Raw genomic sequence first — 17,354 nt, forward strand, 5'->3', positions numbered from 1 at the left:
ATCAGGGTAAACGAAGTCACATTATGTGTGGACATCATCTTTTTGTTTTAGTTTTCTCGCTTCATACGGGTCGCTCAAGATTTCATTACCGGTGATTCCATACCTTAGGCATGTTAGAACGAATGAGTGCCATTGCCCAGCTCTTCGAGATGACTATTTGGGCTGTAGCCTCATTAACACCTCCCTCCCCCTCCCCTCTCTTATTCATTCAGCTCTGGCCGCAAAATATGAAAACTGGGACGTAGAGGGAAGCGAAACCTCCCAGCCGAACGCGCTGAGGGGGATATTATATGCCGACATTCATTACGCCTACGCATAGTTCAACAGTGATTAGGTAACATTTTATGCTTGCACTGCCGAGTGCAGATCGAGAACATTCTTTGCATTGCACGTTCGAATTGGTCGCCTTGAACCTGGTAGCAGTAAAACACATTGAAACAGCCTATCCGCGCGCAGGGCATAAACTAGTGCTGCCACCTTTCGCATGAAAGTGACATGTCATTACCAGCCTCCGAGATCGGTGTTTGCCAAGAGCGCGAACGCGCGCACACCGTACAAACGAGGCAAAAATGAGACCCGCGCACGTGCACTTTGAAGGAAAGGGCCGGTAGGCAGGGTGCCGGTCTGCGAAAGGAAGCCCGTTGACGTCCTTGGGGCGGTCCTCACTACTCTCACCGTCACCGCCAGTCGAGCCGAATGGGCGTGCCTCAGTCACGTGGTGCTCCGCACGACGCCGCTTTCTTTGACGGCGGCCGACGGTAGCGGCCCCCACCGTGCTTGAGCGCGCGCGCGCGCTGAGTAGACTGTCTGCTTTGTCGTGTGTGTTGTGTACAAGATGCCGTTGGTGGTGATTGCTGTGTGATACAATGAGGCCGCAATGAAGAGGAACGAGAGCAGCGTGTCCCGCTTCGGCTCTTTCTTCCGTCGACGGACGCTGCGGCGGGTTCGGGACAGCACCGACAACGACGTGAGTCGTCACGCTGCGTGCGCTGCCCTCATCGGAGTGCTGGTGCGACAGCCGCCGCTCGCATTCGAGCACTTTCGAGTGACGTGCGCGCGGCTTGGATCAAAACGCGGATGGCTTCCATTCTGCGCGCGGCTGTCGCGGTTCCCTGTTATTTGAGGAGTCCCCGCCGCCGTCATGCGCGAGACGAGCCTCGGGTTTCGTACGCTGGCGGAGTGCCCGAGCGCCCGTCGATGCGCGATCTGTGTTGTGACGGCGCCGTCGGTGGTCGGCCGGATCGGCGGGCGGTCCTCGGCTTTCAGTCGCCGGGCTGGCTAAATCTGTCTCCTGCACCGTGGGTCTGGGGAATACGTTAAATACAGTCCTTCCCGATTTAAATTGTGAAAGGGAAGCTTTTTACGATAGCGCGATCGTAAATAAGCTGTATGAATCTGCAGAACTACGCAATCGAACGGCGACTGAAAGCTGAATCATGCAATTTCATAGCATCGACAGGGCACTTGGAGGCACTTTTGTTCATGCGACGCGTTTTGATTTTGGAGCAATCTGGTTTGTGTGCACACACGCTAGTGGCAGCTATTTCGTAAACTGCGTGCGCGCACGAGGCAGTCGGGTTTTCTTTTATTCTCGGTCACTTGCTTTTGGGGAATTTGCGAGCGTGCTGTTTAAATCGGCACTTTCGATCGCTGGCTTTGCCCCCCCCCCCCCCCCCCTCTTTTATTTTTGTCCCAACTTTGCGTGTGCATTGCAATCACTTTTAACGTCTGTCACGATATGACATTATGACATACAAAGCTGTCCTTGGAATGCATCGGCTTTAAAAGAACTCGGTTTGCATCTGTTTGCGGTCGCGATATACTGGGAGGACGAACTGGCACTCTTTATTTATTTAGAACATCGGCCGTAATCCTGCACAGAACATCAACCAAGATGGGTTATAATGAAAAAAAAGAAAGGCTAGAGTTGACAAATGCAGATCGTCAGCTAAAAGCTGCGCTAGAAAAGAAATACATAGTTTATACGCATTCTGTTCGTGCATAGCGCTCTAGAAGTTGTCACGATCAGTAGTGAAGAACTAGGGGAGCCCGACAAGATTATTCTGAAGAAGTGGCGTGAGGCTATGCAAATGAATTGAAAGCACGTGTCTGGGAAGAAATACGCTGGAACCTGGGTTGATTATGAAGGGCGAGGGCGAAGCTTGACGGAGCTGACATACAAGTATTCAGATTACCTTGTGTGTAAACACGCACACACAAAAATACAGACTTTTCCTTTGTGGTAAGGGAAGCAGTGTGACGTTTGGAGACGAGGCGAAACTATCGTTTATGCAGCGACATTAAATAAGAGGGCACAGCACGCACGTATAATTTTGTCCTTGGCTTGCTTAGTGCCCACAGGAAACATGGAAATAGGTACACACCCACTCATCTAGAAATTCAACTCACTGTTGCTGCGTATAAATAAGTAGATAATTTATGAGTTATAAAAGATGGAGCCCAACAATTCGCAAAAATGACACGTTTCATAGCTAGCGGCTTACTAATTAATTTGATAAAGTGACCCCTGAGGTGCCTCGTTTGGTAGGAGGAAATTTATCAATATACACATGTCGTTTGAAACCTGGCAACATTTACGATCAATATCTAAGTGACTCTAACTTAGTGCACTCCCGTTTTGAAATATTCGCCTCGGCTTCACACTGCCGTCTCTTACGTTGCATATGCGGTGAGCTGGCGGAACGACTGCCAGCGTTCTATGGCGTTGTTCCCAGTTTCGATCCCGGACACGGATCAAGGGAGATTTCAGAAAGACACGCATTAATTTTCCCCGCAACCGTGTTGCTGCGTCTATGCAGGTGCTTATTGTGATCATCCTTGTGCCAGCACAGTGTGCGATGACGCGATGTCTCCCGGGCGAGGCGCCCGCAAGTCCGCTGACCAAGCTGTCGACTCGGGAGGATTACGATGATGCCAGTCGCTCTTCTGAGCGTGTTCAGCTCAGCCTCTTCTCTGCGGGTTCGCTTGGAGACCGCATTCTCATATTTGCTCCGAATGTAAATGATAACCCCGGTAAAATCGGTGTTACATCGCAGAGACGCGGATCAATCGACTGGTCAAAATAACAAAAATTCGGAACATCTTTCTTGGTCGTCTTGTAATTTGTTTCAGTCGCGCTGGTCGGAATTATATAGGTCCCTCATTTATCGCCGACACCAATGTGAATATGTAATAATTATCGAAATTGCCTCATGCAAGCGTTATTCCACTTGTAACCTTGGACACACAGAGAAGATATTTCGCTCGTTCGTTTCGATCGCTCACTGGATAACTCGGGCGCTACTGGTTTATTGAGGGGCTTTAATTCTGCGCCTTACAGCCTGACTCCTCGCGATGTGCTGCTGACCACGACGGTGCGCCACCGAAACCAGGCCGCGGCGGCCGTTGCTCGACGGAGCAATGCGAAATTCAAAGGCACTGTCGCTTGTATATGTTATGGGCACCATAAGTGTACAATAAAACTTTGGTTGAGCCTAGTTGGTTTATGATTTTCTAAGGAACTGAAGAGCGCAAACAGAAGACAATCCACAGAGAAGAAGAAGAGAACACAAGGACAGGCCTGTCCTTGTGCTCTCTTCTTCTTCTCTGTGGATTGTCTTCTGTTTGCGAACTTCAGTTCCGTAATAAGTGTACAACTCTGTGCAGTCATTATATTCTCAGCAAAATTGACTCGTTGGTTATTTCTGGGCATGATGACGTACGTCATCATATCCAGATATCCCTTTAGGCATATCTGCAGATATCGTGGCGCCACAGGCCTACAGCCCGTGTCAAATGCTGTTCATGAAGTACAACGGGCCGTGCAGTGTCTGATGCTATCGTTGTCTTGGTCGGTACAATGCAGAAGCGCTTGTCGGCATTGTGCTATAGCTGAATTTGGGACAACGCATGGAGAAAACAGGGCGCCGTGTCGCTGTGCCCTTTTGCGCAGTGAGCGGCGATGACGTGAACTGAAGAGCCTTGAAGCGAGCGTTTCTGGTAACCGTTAATGGCTTGGATAGCTTAAAAGCGAAGGTGTAGGCGTGGGGTCTTGGTCGGCCGTACAATTACGAAATGCACACTGTGTAGTAGGACCGAATGGTACGCGTGCTGTTATCGCCTCATGAAGCAAGACCAAAACATGAGTGCCGCACCACATATTTGAAGTAAGGCGACAAGTGTTGAAATAATTTAACGGGATGCAGAGGACATCAGTGGAGGAAGGAAGAACTCAAACAGCAGAAATCATCGATCCAATATTGTAGTGCGTTGGCATAGTGATGGTCCTATTAAAGCATGACATTGGCAACATAGTACCGATATTAGGCCCATGATTAGTGCTGCCGGGCCAGAGAGTCCTGAAAATACCAGTTGGATAGTTTTTCGCACTTAGCAAAAATATAACCTTTCAGTTCGAGCCAAAAACTGGAACCCGATAGAAATATATGCAGTAACAGGCAATTCAAGTACTTATATCGTACCTTTTCTCTCCCCACCTCTAGAAACGCACACACACACAAGCGCACGCCACTAACTTTCGGATAATGTCACCAGGAAGATTGAACTTTCAGTTGTACTTAATAGTGGCGGAGGAGGAGAGGGCATATGGCAGAAGGTTCTTAATTGACAGTATGTTTAGCTGAACGATGGGGAGATGAGACTACGTCGTGTGGAATCTGGCCACCGTGTGTACAATGTACCTTGTGGCGTCAAGTGCACCAGAAGCGCGAAATAGTGTTAACACTGATTCGAAAAGCGGTTACAAGTTACTGACCGACTAGCTTGCGGCTCATTTGTTTAAGAACTTTGATTAGGCAGTTGTAATAGAAAGCAGGGCAGCGTCGATGAGAACAGGCTGTTTCAGAAAGAGACTGCTCGAAAAGTTTGCTGCTTGATGATGGCAATTGCCGGTGAAGAGCACGTTGTTGGATATTGTTAGCTTGGGATATTGAAGCTTGGGACGCTTACAATAATTGCGTACACGTCAGAGGTCGAACTGGGGACATATATATATATATATATATGCTTACAGCTCGCTGTACTGCCATTAACTTTTACCGGAGGGTGACCAGAAGTCCCGCCGACCGGTAGTGTTCCGATGCCGCTCCGATTGAGAACAAAAGTACGTATAAGGTAATTCTTTTAGTTTTTGTAGAGTTTTTGGTTTTCTACAAATATTTAATATTCGTGGGCGCCGCTTGTACAGGTGGACTGTGTAGAAAAGTGTTATATATATATATATATATAATGTAAGAATGGGGGGTTTATTCAGCGGATCAACAGGACTTGATCAGCAGGACTGAGCAGATCAGCTTCGAACACAGCGGCAGCGAACACAGGCGGCGCGTCGTCAGGTTCCTCAGAGATCAGAAGAGATGCGATTGGCTGGATACTTCCGAGACATTCGCCATGGCGCAAAGCAGTAGGGGAGTTAAATGGGTTAGAGACCCATAACATGGAAAAGCCAGCGGAAATAGCGAGCACTGCGTAGGGCAATGGAAGGCACTTGCGGCGCAGGAAAGTATGGGCTGGTGTGAAGAGAACGGTGTCATCGCTAAGAGATGCACAAGCGACACGAACAAGCACTGAAGAGCAGGGAGGAAGGTCGATATCTTCGGCGACGAGGGCTTTAGCACCGGAATTTGACTGATCAGCGTCTGGTAAGGCATCGGGCATAGTCGAGAACCCCACTTCAGCTCGAGCACAATCGATAATAGCAGCATGACGCGACAGGAAATCCCAGCCTAAAATTACAGCGTGCGAGCAACTTGGCAGCACGACGAACTCAATCGTATAAAGGGAATTTTGAATAACTACTCGAGCGGTGCACGCTGCTAAAGGCTTGATATGCTGAGCGCTGGCCGTTCGCAACGAAAGTCCCGCAATTGGCGTCTTCACTTTCTTTAAAGTGCGACATAGTTTTGCGTCCATTACCGAAATCGCAGCACCAGTGTCAATTAGAGCCATGACAGCAACACCCTCGACGAAAACTTCAATTAGGTTTGTCGGCGACAGATGAGGACTTGGGAAGTTCGACTGGGTCGCAGTTCTCGCCTCAGGAACTGCGGCCTCTAGTTTTCCTCATGTGAAGCGTTCTGTCGACGTCGCATCGGAGAGATAGAGCGGCGTCGCGGCGACGGTGAACGGCGGTCGGACATGGCTGAGCGGTCTGGGGAGAACTGAGGGCCAGCTGGAGGCTCGGTAGGCGCGGAATACTGAGGCGTCGGAGACCAGTATGCAGAACCATGAGTAGGTGGTGCCGACACCGGGAGACGGTTGCGGCAGTAACGAGAAATGTGTCCAGCAAGCCCGCAAGTGTAACAGATTGGCCGGTTATCCGTCGTGCGCCAGGGATTACGTGGTCTTGGAGCCGGTCGCATAAACTGCGCAGGTTCTCGCGCAGGCGCAGGAGGCGGCTGAACGTAGGCTGGTGGCGGTGGAGCATATGCAGGTGGCTGTCGGGCCGCAACAGCCGCATAAGTTAACGGCGCTGTAACAGGCATGGGTTGAGGGGCTGGAGGAAGAGATTCAGCTACCTGTTCTTGAATAATGTGGCGCAAACTAGGAGCCAGGTTTGAGGAAGGTTCTTGATGGCAGGATATAAGGGAGAGCTGTCGAGCAACTTCTTCCCGAATGAAGCTCTTAATTTGTGGTAGGAGCGCAGAATGTTCACATGCATCTGTCAGGCCAGCAAGGGACTCGGAGTGCATGGTGTTCGCGCGAGTTATGGCCCTTTGTTTTCGCAGTTCATCATAACTTTGACACAGTGTGACCACTTGTGCGACGGTGCGGATATCTCGAGCCGACAGCATCTGAAAGGCATCGTCATCGATGCCTTGCAGAATGTGCTTGATCTTCTCGGCCTCTGACATGTGTGGGTTAATGCGCTTGCACAGGTCGACGACGTCCTCGATATAGCTCGTGAAATTTTCGCCAGCTTGCTGAGACCGCGTACGCAAGCGCTGTTCAGCGCGGAGTTTCCTCACAGCTGGTCGGCCGAAGACTTCAGAGAAGCTGGCTTTAAACGCGGACCATGATGGAATGTCCGCTTCATGGTTTCGAAACCATAGGTTTGCTACGCCGGTGAGATAGAAAATGACGTTGCTTAACTTTGTTTCCGCGTCCCATTTGTTGTAAACGCTCACTCGTTCATAGGATGTGAGCCAGTCCTCGACATCGTGGTCGTCAGTGCCGCTGAAGATGGCGGGGTCACGCTGGCGGAGGGAGCCGGGGCAGATGATGGCAGAGCCAACTTGTACGGCTTGGTGGTTGACGTCCTCAGGCATCGCAGGAGGTGGTAATGTACGGCTGCGGAGTTCCAGGGCGAGAGGATAGATCTTACCCAGCACCTCCACCAAATGTAAGAATGGGGGGTTTATTCAGCGGATCAACAGGACTTGATCAGCAGGACTGAGCAGATCAGCTTCGAACACAGCGGCAGCGAACACAGGCAGATCCAGCACGCGCAGCGATCACGATGCCACTGACTGGCATGTTCCTTGTGCACTTCTTCCTCTTCACAATATATATATATATATATAGCTCATTTAATAGGCGAATAATTCATATCAACAAAAAGTTTTTCGCTTTTTTTAAATTTTATTTTCATGCTAGACGTTATATTGGAGAGAATGAAGATCGCCAGCGTCGAAGCGAGCCCAGATTTGAAATTGTTCTGCGTCGGCAATGTGTTTAGAACTTTTTGACGATTAGAAATGCTAGCTTGAAAACTCGTTGATAACCAGTGTTTTTCCCGCGTTGCACATTGAAAAAAAAAAAAAAAAAAACATTGCCGGCATGTGGCAAATACCGAACCAGTTTGTGTACGCTATGTAAATAACTTAACGTGATTTTGGTAACGAATCACGCGCAGCAGCGCCATTATAAAATGTACAACGAGTAGAATCCGTTGTTGGGCTTAAATGCGTTATAAGGCAGGGGGGAACACGAGTCAAGGCGACAGGGCGAAGCGCCCCCAATTCAGATAGCTTTGAAAGGAGTATTTTTGACTGCACATGTTTGAAACCACAATGCCGATTCAGAAAATGAGCCTCGTCTTCTGTGTTGAGGGTCTTCAGTTTAGCAGTGCTATCTTCCTCCCTGAAACTAATAAACAAAATAAATTTTTTGTGCTGTCAATTGATTAAATTCTGAATAAATGAATTCGACAGATTTTTGATAGCAGCTGTCGCGGCCGGCACCACTCTTTTCGTTCCTTTTGTTTGAAATGTGCGCTTTGCTGTACAATCCACATTGATATACCACATCGGTCTTAAAAAAAAAAAAAGTCTCAAAAGATTAGAACAAGACAGATACTCACCCTCTATATTTGAACCAGCGGGTTTGCTTCATTGACAAGCCGCTCCGGTAATTGCTTTTCTCTGACCCGTCGCGGTGGTGCTGTGGTTAGGGCGCTCGACTTCTTTGCCCAAGGATGCGGGATCGAATGCCAGCAGACGGAGGTGGAAAGCAATGTGCCAGTGTGTTCTGCGATGCCAGTACACGTTAAAAATCACCAGGTGATCGAAATTTCCGGAGTCCTCAACCACGGCGTCTCTCATTGCCTGATTTACGTTGGGACATCAAATCTCATAAACCAAACCAAACCAATTGTTTTTCTCTGTCATTTCAGTGGATGAGGCCACGTGCCATGCCGTAAGTTCGAACACGTCATCAGTTTGTAGAGCTTTGTATATGTCTACCTGAAGATACTCGAATGCTCGACATGGTTAAACAGAGAATCTCCCGTATGAGAAACTTAACACGCCAGCACTAACGTGCTGCTTTGATGCACGAGTGTGTTGCATAATCATTAGGAACTATGGACACGTGCTATATAGAGGTTTAGCGTGATCTTGAATATGAGACCACCGCGTGCGTTAGCCGGGCCTCACTGACGAAAGCTGACAAAGAAATTGGTCTTATTTGACAAGCTCCCATGTTGTTAGTTTGGTGGGTGCTACTTTAGATTAACTGCTGGTTCCACTTTAAACACCTTATTGTGTTTGATGAGATATACGAAAGGCAGATATTTTCCTCACAGTAGACGTATACACGTGTTTGTCTTACTTCCGGCGGAAATGGAGGGTTGTGCGTCAGACTTGATTCAAAGCAGAGCTCGAAACATTCTCGCCTCTCTGGTGCTGAAGAGAGCGCAAGTCTTTGCAGAGCTCTGTAAGAGTTTTAAGCAGTTTTGAAAGCAGTATCACAGTGAATGGACGCTGGGACGTACCGTGAACGCAGGGATGCTATACTTAAAAAGAATTGACATTTGGAACTAGCCGTCTCTGAATTTCGCGAATTCCTCAGCGGCGCGCAAACATCTTTCTCTTGTGCTTCTGTTGTGATGCATTTTGCGCGCTGGGTAGCCCTCGGGAAATGCGTGTTTTTTTTTTTTCTTTTTTTTTTTCTGAATGAAATTGGTAGGCAGCAGCGTCTCCCCCAAGCAGGAGATCAGCGGCCCCGATTCCCGGCCCTGATTAGGGCCAGTACATTGCGTACACAAGTCAATATTGGGCCGATGTTCTGTGCTGCCTGGGCGCGTGCTTTGTGCGCTTTCGTCCCATTCCGTATAGGATGTACAGGGCCGGAAGGAAGACGGCGACTGGCGCTTCCCGTGCGAACAGGATACCCGACCACCGCCAAAGGGAAGAGAAGGGTCGATTCTTTGCCAAGTCGCTTGTCCTCGCTAGCTGCATGAACGATGCGTTCACCGGTGGTATTATGGGGTTGAGGCCACTCACTGTACGATCGTTTTCTGGGCGTCCTTCAAGCTATGCTCCCCCCAACACTCAGCCATCCGGGCGCTGGTATGCATGCTGTTGATGGCTTATGCTCTAAATCCGCCTAGGAGGTCTCCGTATAGCAGCTTTCGCTCTAATAAAGTGATCGAGGCCCATGGTTGCCAGGTTAGTAGCGGCCGTGCTCTGGAGTCGGGCAGCATGTTGCCCAAAAATACCAGAATGGCTGCCTTCGCTGTAGTACGAGGTGTTTAGAAATCGCGTATAGCGCTGAATGTCCAAGAGACGAGCTTCGACTTCGGGGTAGGACGCTATCAATTAATAAATCCTGTGAGTGGCCTGGATCCTCTTTGCATATACTTATTTATCTCAAGCACGATTAGTTTACATTCTGGCATATCGCAATGGCGTTTGACTCTTGTTGCGACCTCATACGCTCACAGTTGTTACGCTCAAGGCATATTTTAGTCAACCTCAACTTTGTGTTATGACACCACGGCCGTTTAGGTCAATGGGTGATTGCTTGACACGGGAACGGTGACAACTACGCCGAGTTTTTCTTTTTTTTTTTTTTTTTTTTTCCGCTGAACGAAGCGCTTAGCGCGAGCACGTTATTAAATAGCAGCGCCCGTGCCTCACGTACTTCCCAGCGCCGCTGAGATCTAGCATGCAGGCCACGTCTATAGGTCACGTTGAGCAACGAGGCGCTGCTGCCTGAAAAATTGTTGCGTAAAGTCACATTTTGCGTTGCAATTTTACGCGATAACGTATCGTTAGGCCGAAACGCCGCCGCGGGATTCCAGAATTGAGATATCGCCTCTAAAACATGCCAAAAAAAAAAAAAAAAAAAACCAACAACACGATTTCGAATCAGAATTGTAACGCAAGCGTTCTTTGTGTAGCGATGAGTGTGGTATCACGCCATTTCGCTTCTTATTTAACGTCCTCAAACTATAGTCAAGTTGGATGGTATAGTTTGTGACAGGGGTTCGAACGGACGACATATGCATCTTAAGATTGTACGCCGTTAAGTGCAGTCTATGTGTCCACCGAGATGCGAGGCAGATGCTGCGTCTTTCTTTGTTCGTCTCTCAATACCGAAAATTCGGGAAATGAAAAGACGGTGTCTAAAGCACTGTCGCGTTTATATACTCTTGAGGCGAACCTTAAGCGCCCTCCTATATATTTTTTAAGCGTCCGACAAGGCGTCTAACGTGACGTATAAAAAAGCCATCTACATAACCACGCTTTGGACAGTCACAATGTTTTGGACCGGATTCTCCTTCTGGTCATCTCGTGAGGACATCAATCATTCATAGGCGTTTAAAATTTGCTTCTCGTATACGGTGCTCTTCATATAAGGTTTTTCTTTTACTCTTGTCCTTTACTGGTTACGAAAGTAGCGCGGCTTTTAGCTACGCTGTCGTCGCCCATATCGCAACATTTTCAAGCTTTTACACGAGCAGATCGGTCGACTTGCGAGATTTCCGGTTGCACATCCTCTTCTTTTGCACTTATTACAAATCCCATCTTGTCTGCGCGGATACAGTGACGATGGTTTACCCGAGGCCCGGCGACAGGCCCGTGCACTTTTTCTTCGTTCTGTCTTGGCAGCGCCGCCTCGGCGCTATCCACACTGGAACCAAAAAGGCATGGGCTGGAGTCCCGTGCAAACTTATATTTTTCCACTTCGTGTGGAAAGACGAAAATAAAATCTATGGACAATAAGGGGAAAAATATAACCATTAAATGCATTCTTTTGTTAATATTAGACTTGCAGCCAGAAATAGGATACTCGCGCAAACAGAGATTTTCGCTCCTGAATAAACCTAAATGACGGGTCGACGTACTCCGCTCATTTCTGCACGCTTGTCCTCTTCATCTATCCAGCCGGATTATTCCTGTATGGGGACTGTGCCTATATTAGTGAGTAGTGCAAAATGGCGGCGAGTGACGTGCTTTGCAGCGCTCAAGTGCAGCAGGTGCATGTTTGGTTTGCGGCCAATTACGCGGCGTACCTCTCTCCAGTCACTGGCTGGTGGCGACTGTTATGAACTTCAACAGACCAGGGTTTCATATTCACGAATCTTATCGCGACCATCTTTCCAGTTAACCGCCGATAAACACAGCACTTAATATCTTACTCAGCCGCATGAAAACTTTAAATCAGACCCTGTATCAAGTTTGCTCAGCCAAAAAGGTACTATTTTTCATGTTTTTAGATTTATCCGAGACTGCTCTTGCTGCTACGACTTGACTATATTTCAGTGACTTATAGATGCTGCAGAACGCATACATTGTTCTGCTTCAGAACTTCTTTTCGCCGTTGAGCCGTGGCATAGAAACGAGCCGTATACCATCCAACTCCTGATCCGCGGTTCGTTGGTCTCCGTACGGGCTATAGCTGATTACACATTTTGTTCTGGATTCGATCGGCGGGGAGCGTCGTGTCTGGGCACATATTTTCGCTGCCCTTCATTGATCGATTTCCCCCGGCGATTCGGCGAATTTTCTCACCCACGCCAGTACGGAACAGCGTCATCCGCCGCAATAGCAGCCGGCCGCCGACACAGCCCTCAACGTGGAATACCGAGGGGGAGACGTCCAGCGTCCTTCTGGCAGCTCACGTTTCGCTGGATATTATCGGGAGCTTTACTGTACTACATAACGCTAAAGGAGCTAGACGCTGCAGTACGTCTCCCTGTAGAACCTGCGCGGCAGCCTTAACAATTAGAGCTGTGACCATGAATACGCCGCGCGGTTTGTCGCCATCACGGCAAATTACGGCGAGTGGGCACACACGCGAATCTTCGACTCTGGGTGCGTACATTGTTCTCGAACTGGCTACAAATCAGAAACAGAGCAATCGCTGAAGCAAGGGAGCATTCCGCGCATGAATGGTCTGAAATATCAACATACGCCCAGACTGCACAACTTGCGGAGGAATGCATTCGTGGAGATTCTTATCCGTGTTTTGTTTGTAGCCATGAACGTGCAAAGGGGCTAAAAATGCTAGCACAGGGGCCAGTTGGTTGATCATATTGATGACTTGACATATTGATGCTAGACTCGGGGATGGATGAAGGGCAACACACGACGCAAGCGTAAAACTTGTGTGCGCTTATGTGCGACACTTTTGCGCTGAATGCATTCGTGGAGATTCTTATCCGTGTTTTGTTTGTAGCCATGAACGTGCAAAGGGGCTAAAAATGCTAGCACAGGGGCCAGTTGGTTGATCATATTGATGACTTGACATATTGATGCTAGACTCGGGGATGGATGAAGGGCAACACACGACGCAAGCGTAAAACTTGTGTGCGCTTATGTGCGACACTTTTGCGCTTGTGTCGTGTATTGTCCTTCATCCCCTAGTCTAACAAGTAGCGCATAAGTCCCCAATACGTACAAGGGGGTTTGAAGAAACTTTCATGCGTGTGCTTTGTACCCTCGGCCAGGAGGGCGAGCAAATGCATGTGACACCGAAGTACGATGATTGTTTCCTGCTGACCACATCGACGTTTGCGTAGACGGCGTCAGTGCAAGCGCTGGTTCTCCTTGTTGCGTGGACAAGGTTGCAGAGCGGTAGCTCTACTCCGCCCAGGGAACCACTTCGTTCCGTCGTAGTGACCTTGAAGCTGGACCAAGGTCACAGTGGGCCTTAGCCTTTTTAACAATGTGTCTCTCCTGGTGGGCTGTGCTATGGTAAGCTGTTGCATGACTGCATTACTGACTCACTACTTGACCATGATTCATAGCCTTTTATCTCTCACCTTTGGCCTTGTCCTTTGACTTTGAAAGGTGGTTGTTTCTCAATAACGTCAGAAATTACGTGATAGGTGCGCGATGGCGTCATCTGAATGCGTAATATTTGCAGAACCAAACAAAAGAGAGTTATCGCTCGTCAAGCGGTTTAACCGCGTTTAATCATTGCTAATTTTTATAGTCCTGAAGTTCGGTACGATGCTCTAAAACTTCGCTGACCTGCGTGATTGTCTATAGCGTCGATGTTTGAATCCGCTAATGGCGAGCGGATCGACTAGTGTCCGTGTCATTCACGTGTTGGCATTGGCATAACGCGTGATGAAGTTTCCGTCTGTGTAGACCATATTGTCTTGCATTGTAATGGCACAACAAGTGAAGTGCTCACAAAGCGGGGACGCTGATTGATCCTGAGAAGGCGGGCGTGCGCTAAGCTCGACGGTGTATACGTTGCGGGATCGGGCAAGCTCACGGTAATTGTTGAATGAAGAGATCCGCGTACCGCCATGCTAAATATGCGTTTTTACAGTGCAATGAGCCCCTTTGTATGCAGCCCTCGCAACGCCGTTATTGTATACGTGGTACTATGAAACCTTCCGCAATTGTCGCAGCCCAAATGGACGATACCGTCAGAGTACGGTTGCAGGGAATAGGAAGCGACAATGTCGACGTCGTTCAGGCATACCTTGGGCACTTAAGCCGTCGTAAAGGAAAGGGGAGTAGGAAACGAGAACTTTGATGCCCCGCCTAAAACTTTGACGTCATTCAGGTGATGCCTTGTGTACTTTTCAAATTTCGGGCGTACCGAAGAACGAACGGACGGACAAAGAACCGTGAAAATGTTGCAATGTAGCCGGTAAATGCAATTTTGTATTAAAGGTCGTAAAAAGGTGTGACGCGCACGCCAATAGGAAGAGGGATGTTCAGATTCCTCGTATGACCGCTCGCTCACTGCTGTAGGGGGCGCACGATGGTCTGGCGATTCGGTGGTGGTCTGTGTGCGTGTAATGCTACCAGGAAACGCCAGAGAGCCTCAGGACAATACGGGCGGCGCCCGGACTGGACGAGAGTCCAGTTCATGCGCGGGGAAAGCAATGAATGGTAGTGGATGTGGCTGTGCATGCCCCAAATTCCCCCCCCCCCCCCCCCCCACGCACACATACGCGCTCACACATCTCCTAACCCGCGGCGGTTACTGTGGGACGGGTGATTGATGTATTCCATCTCCACAATATTCACACGCTTTCATCGGTTTCGACGCGGCTGTTCATGCTTGGTTGAACAGTTGACGCCCATTGTCTGCAGTTCAGAGTGAACAGAAATAGCCTTCTCCCTCAAAAGAGGACAAGTGTGCGGATCGTCTCGATGGCAACACCTCGCTGTCATGTGCCTAGAGTAAGCAGCGTGTGTTGTTTTCTTCAAGAACATATTGTTTTGAATTGCTGATGATGCATTGCACCTTATTATAACATTTTCAGCTGTGTTTTTGTGTTGCGTGCGTGCGTTCTCATTCTTTCCGACCTTTTTTTGCGCTCTGTATTCCGACGGCAGCATTCCAACGTGGCTCTGCGGAAATGGAAACGACGAAACAAACAAATAAACCAACAAACAAGCAAATACGGACCGACCCCGGCGTTGATATTGCAGTATTTTTGTGACATTGTTAAATCAAAGCTACAGTCTTGGACAGGCAGTGGATGAAGTTGCATTCATAAGGGGTCCTAGATCTTCGGAAGTTCCTCAGTGCAGCTTCTGCAATACTCCTACAGCTGTTGAAAGCTGCGGAAGTCCCTGTTGAGGGACAAGTATAGATATACCTCCAGTACTGGCTGTCCTGGTATTCGAGGGAATTCATAGGGTGGCGCGTACGTTACAAGGCATGGCGACACTCGCAGCCGTCCGTGTGTCGCCCTGGTCTGCTCTTTAAAGGTAGTTTCTATTAACTGTGCCACGTGAGGAGATAGACGCAGAATGGCACTTCCGGTTCCTCGTCATCCCTTGGGTATGTAAAGGGCACTGGTAAGGGTCCTTGTGGTTTATGAGTGAATTTGGAGGCGCTGTTATAGTGCTCTAGAAGATTGGGCAGTGTGTCGACCGCGCAGCGAAATGCATGGGAGCGGGGGGCCGCTTTTGCGATGACGGAGGCGCCGCAGCGCAGAGGGCGCCACCAGCAACTGGTGTGTCAGCCGTTCGGGCGCCCGCGTATGCGCGCTGTGCAGCAGGGTGGATACTGCGCGCACTGTACGTTCTTGTTTGCTTGTGCGTCGTCTCGGGCTGTTCGCGACAAGATTTTATAAATATGCCGGTTAATGGGGCTCAGTACTGTTAGCAATCACCTAATTTATTTTCCCTTTTGGCCGTCGGCAACACCTCGCGGAAGCAACATGACAGGAGCTGGGCTCCGAAGAAAACAGCTTGGAGAGGGCGTACAAATTCAGACTCGCACACCACACTTCACTCGCCGTACAGCTTGCTTTAGCATTCCTGAAGCACCTAATTGACGTCCACAAATGCACTCGTTTTGAAAAGAGGGCTGTGTGGAGACAGGATGTATGAAGAAGTCAAACATGCAACATGTGCGTTCGAGCGCTGACTAAAGCTGGCCACAGTAACCCCATTATCAAAACAGTCAAAAATGGTATATTCCGTTGTTTCACGCGCAGACTATGCCAACTACAGTAAGTCACCTGAAGCCACAAGAAAAGTTGGCATTCAGTTCGAATGAATTAAATATGGACTACCCCGCATAGAGGTAGAGACATGAAAAATGAACGACACTACACCAGGTAAACGGCTACTAAATAACTAAACACAGTGGGTCAGGAAAGGTGGAAGAAGTGGGAATTAAAGGATGCACAAAAAAAAAAAAAAGAAAAGAAACGTGTCGCCTACAAGGGAGGGAGAAAGGAGGCACGCAGCGCCATGAAAAGAGCGACCGCAAATGTGAACAAAGGTTTGGAATTGTCGTGCGGCGCAGCAAACGCACGACGGAGAAGAAAGCAGGCAGCTAAAGACGAAGAAAAATGGAGAAATATGACAGGCAATAAAAAAAGAAAAAAGAGAAACAATCGAGCTTAAGAACCAATTGGAGGCCTGGGAAATAAGAAAAAAAGCAGTGCACAAAAAGGCTGCAATCGAACGCGTAGATATAAGCGTCGAAAATTAAGTCAACAACTTTGTAAAACTGTACACTAATATAAGAACAAACCATTTTATTTTATTTCCATACGTTGGAACATTAATGTAACGGGTAGCTTTAAGTACCCAGAGATGCGCGCTATACTTAAGACATTTAATCTCAATGCATTATAGTTTTACAATTACTTAATTGTTCCAGAAGATGTTTTCATTCTAGGTAGTTTTTATTCTGCGTGCTCAAGCAACCGGTAATATGTAAGTCATTGACCCCAGAAGACCGCTCTAGTCCTGTTTTGGTGCACATATAAAAAAAAAAAAAGAAAAAAAAAAAGAATAGCTTTGAAAAAGAAAGACCGATGGAAAATAGAGGACGCAAAGGCTATAGTGTACGCCTAATTCGCTTCCGCTACATGATCCTTCAGCGAAAGAGAGGTTGTGAGGCCGGCACGGTTTTTCGCCATGAACAAAAACTGCGCCATAGGCTCCAAGTTATAGTCGCAATTTACCCGAAAATTTGGCTCGGGTGTACGATCCTTTTGGACGCCTTTGCAGTTCAGATTTTTCAACCTTCATCTAAAATGTGGAGGTTCAAAAATTTTAACTACTTAGAGCACCAGAAAGCTCACACTTGAAGTAAAGAAATTTCATGTGTTTTTGCGGGTTCGCTCTTTGCAAAGTAAGCGAACCACGACAAGAGTTCTCAAAGGGAAAATAATT

General features: G+C 48.3%; 1 protein-coding gene across 2 annotated transcripts in view; it reads left to right on the plus strand.

Annotated features, from left to right (window-relative positions):
* The first annotated feature begins 586 nt into the window (after nt 1–586).
* LOC146192317 (transient receptor potential cation channel subfamily M member-like 2) overlaps nt 587–17,354 on the plus strand; it is a 164,602-nt gene continuing 147,834 nt past the window's right edge. The window contains exon 1 of one of the 2 annotated variants that reach the window (XM_084602439.1): nt 587–967. In XM_084602439.1, coding sequence (XP_084458565.1) covers nt 878–967 — 90 coding nt within the window. In that variant the 5' untranslated portion in view covers nt 587–877. The remainder of the gene's footprint in view (nt 968–17,354) is intronic. The other variant, XM_084602438.1, reaches the window with a different exon arrangement.

Source organism: Amblyomma maculatum, chromosome 4 (assembly GCF_055883805.1).
Source record: "Amblyomma maculatum isolate TAMU_Amacu chromosome 4, ASM5588380v1, whole genome shotgun sequence".
In the NCBI taxonomy this organism is placed as follows: domain Eukaryota; kingdom Metazoa; phylum Arthropoda; class Arachnida; order Ixodida; family Ixodidae; genus Amblyomma; species Amblyomma maculatum.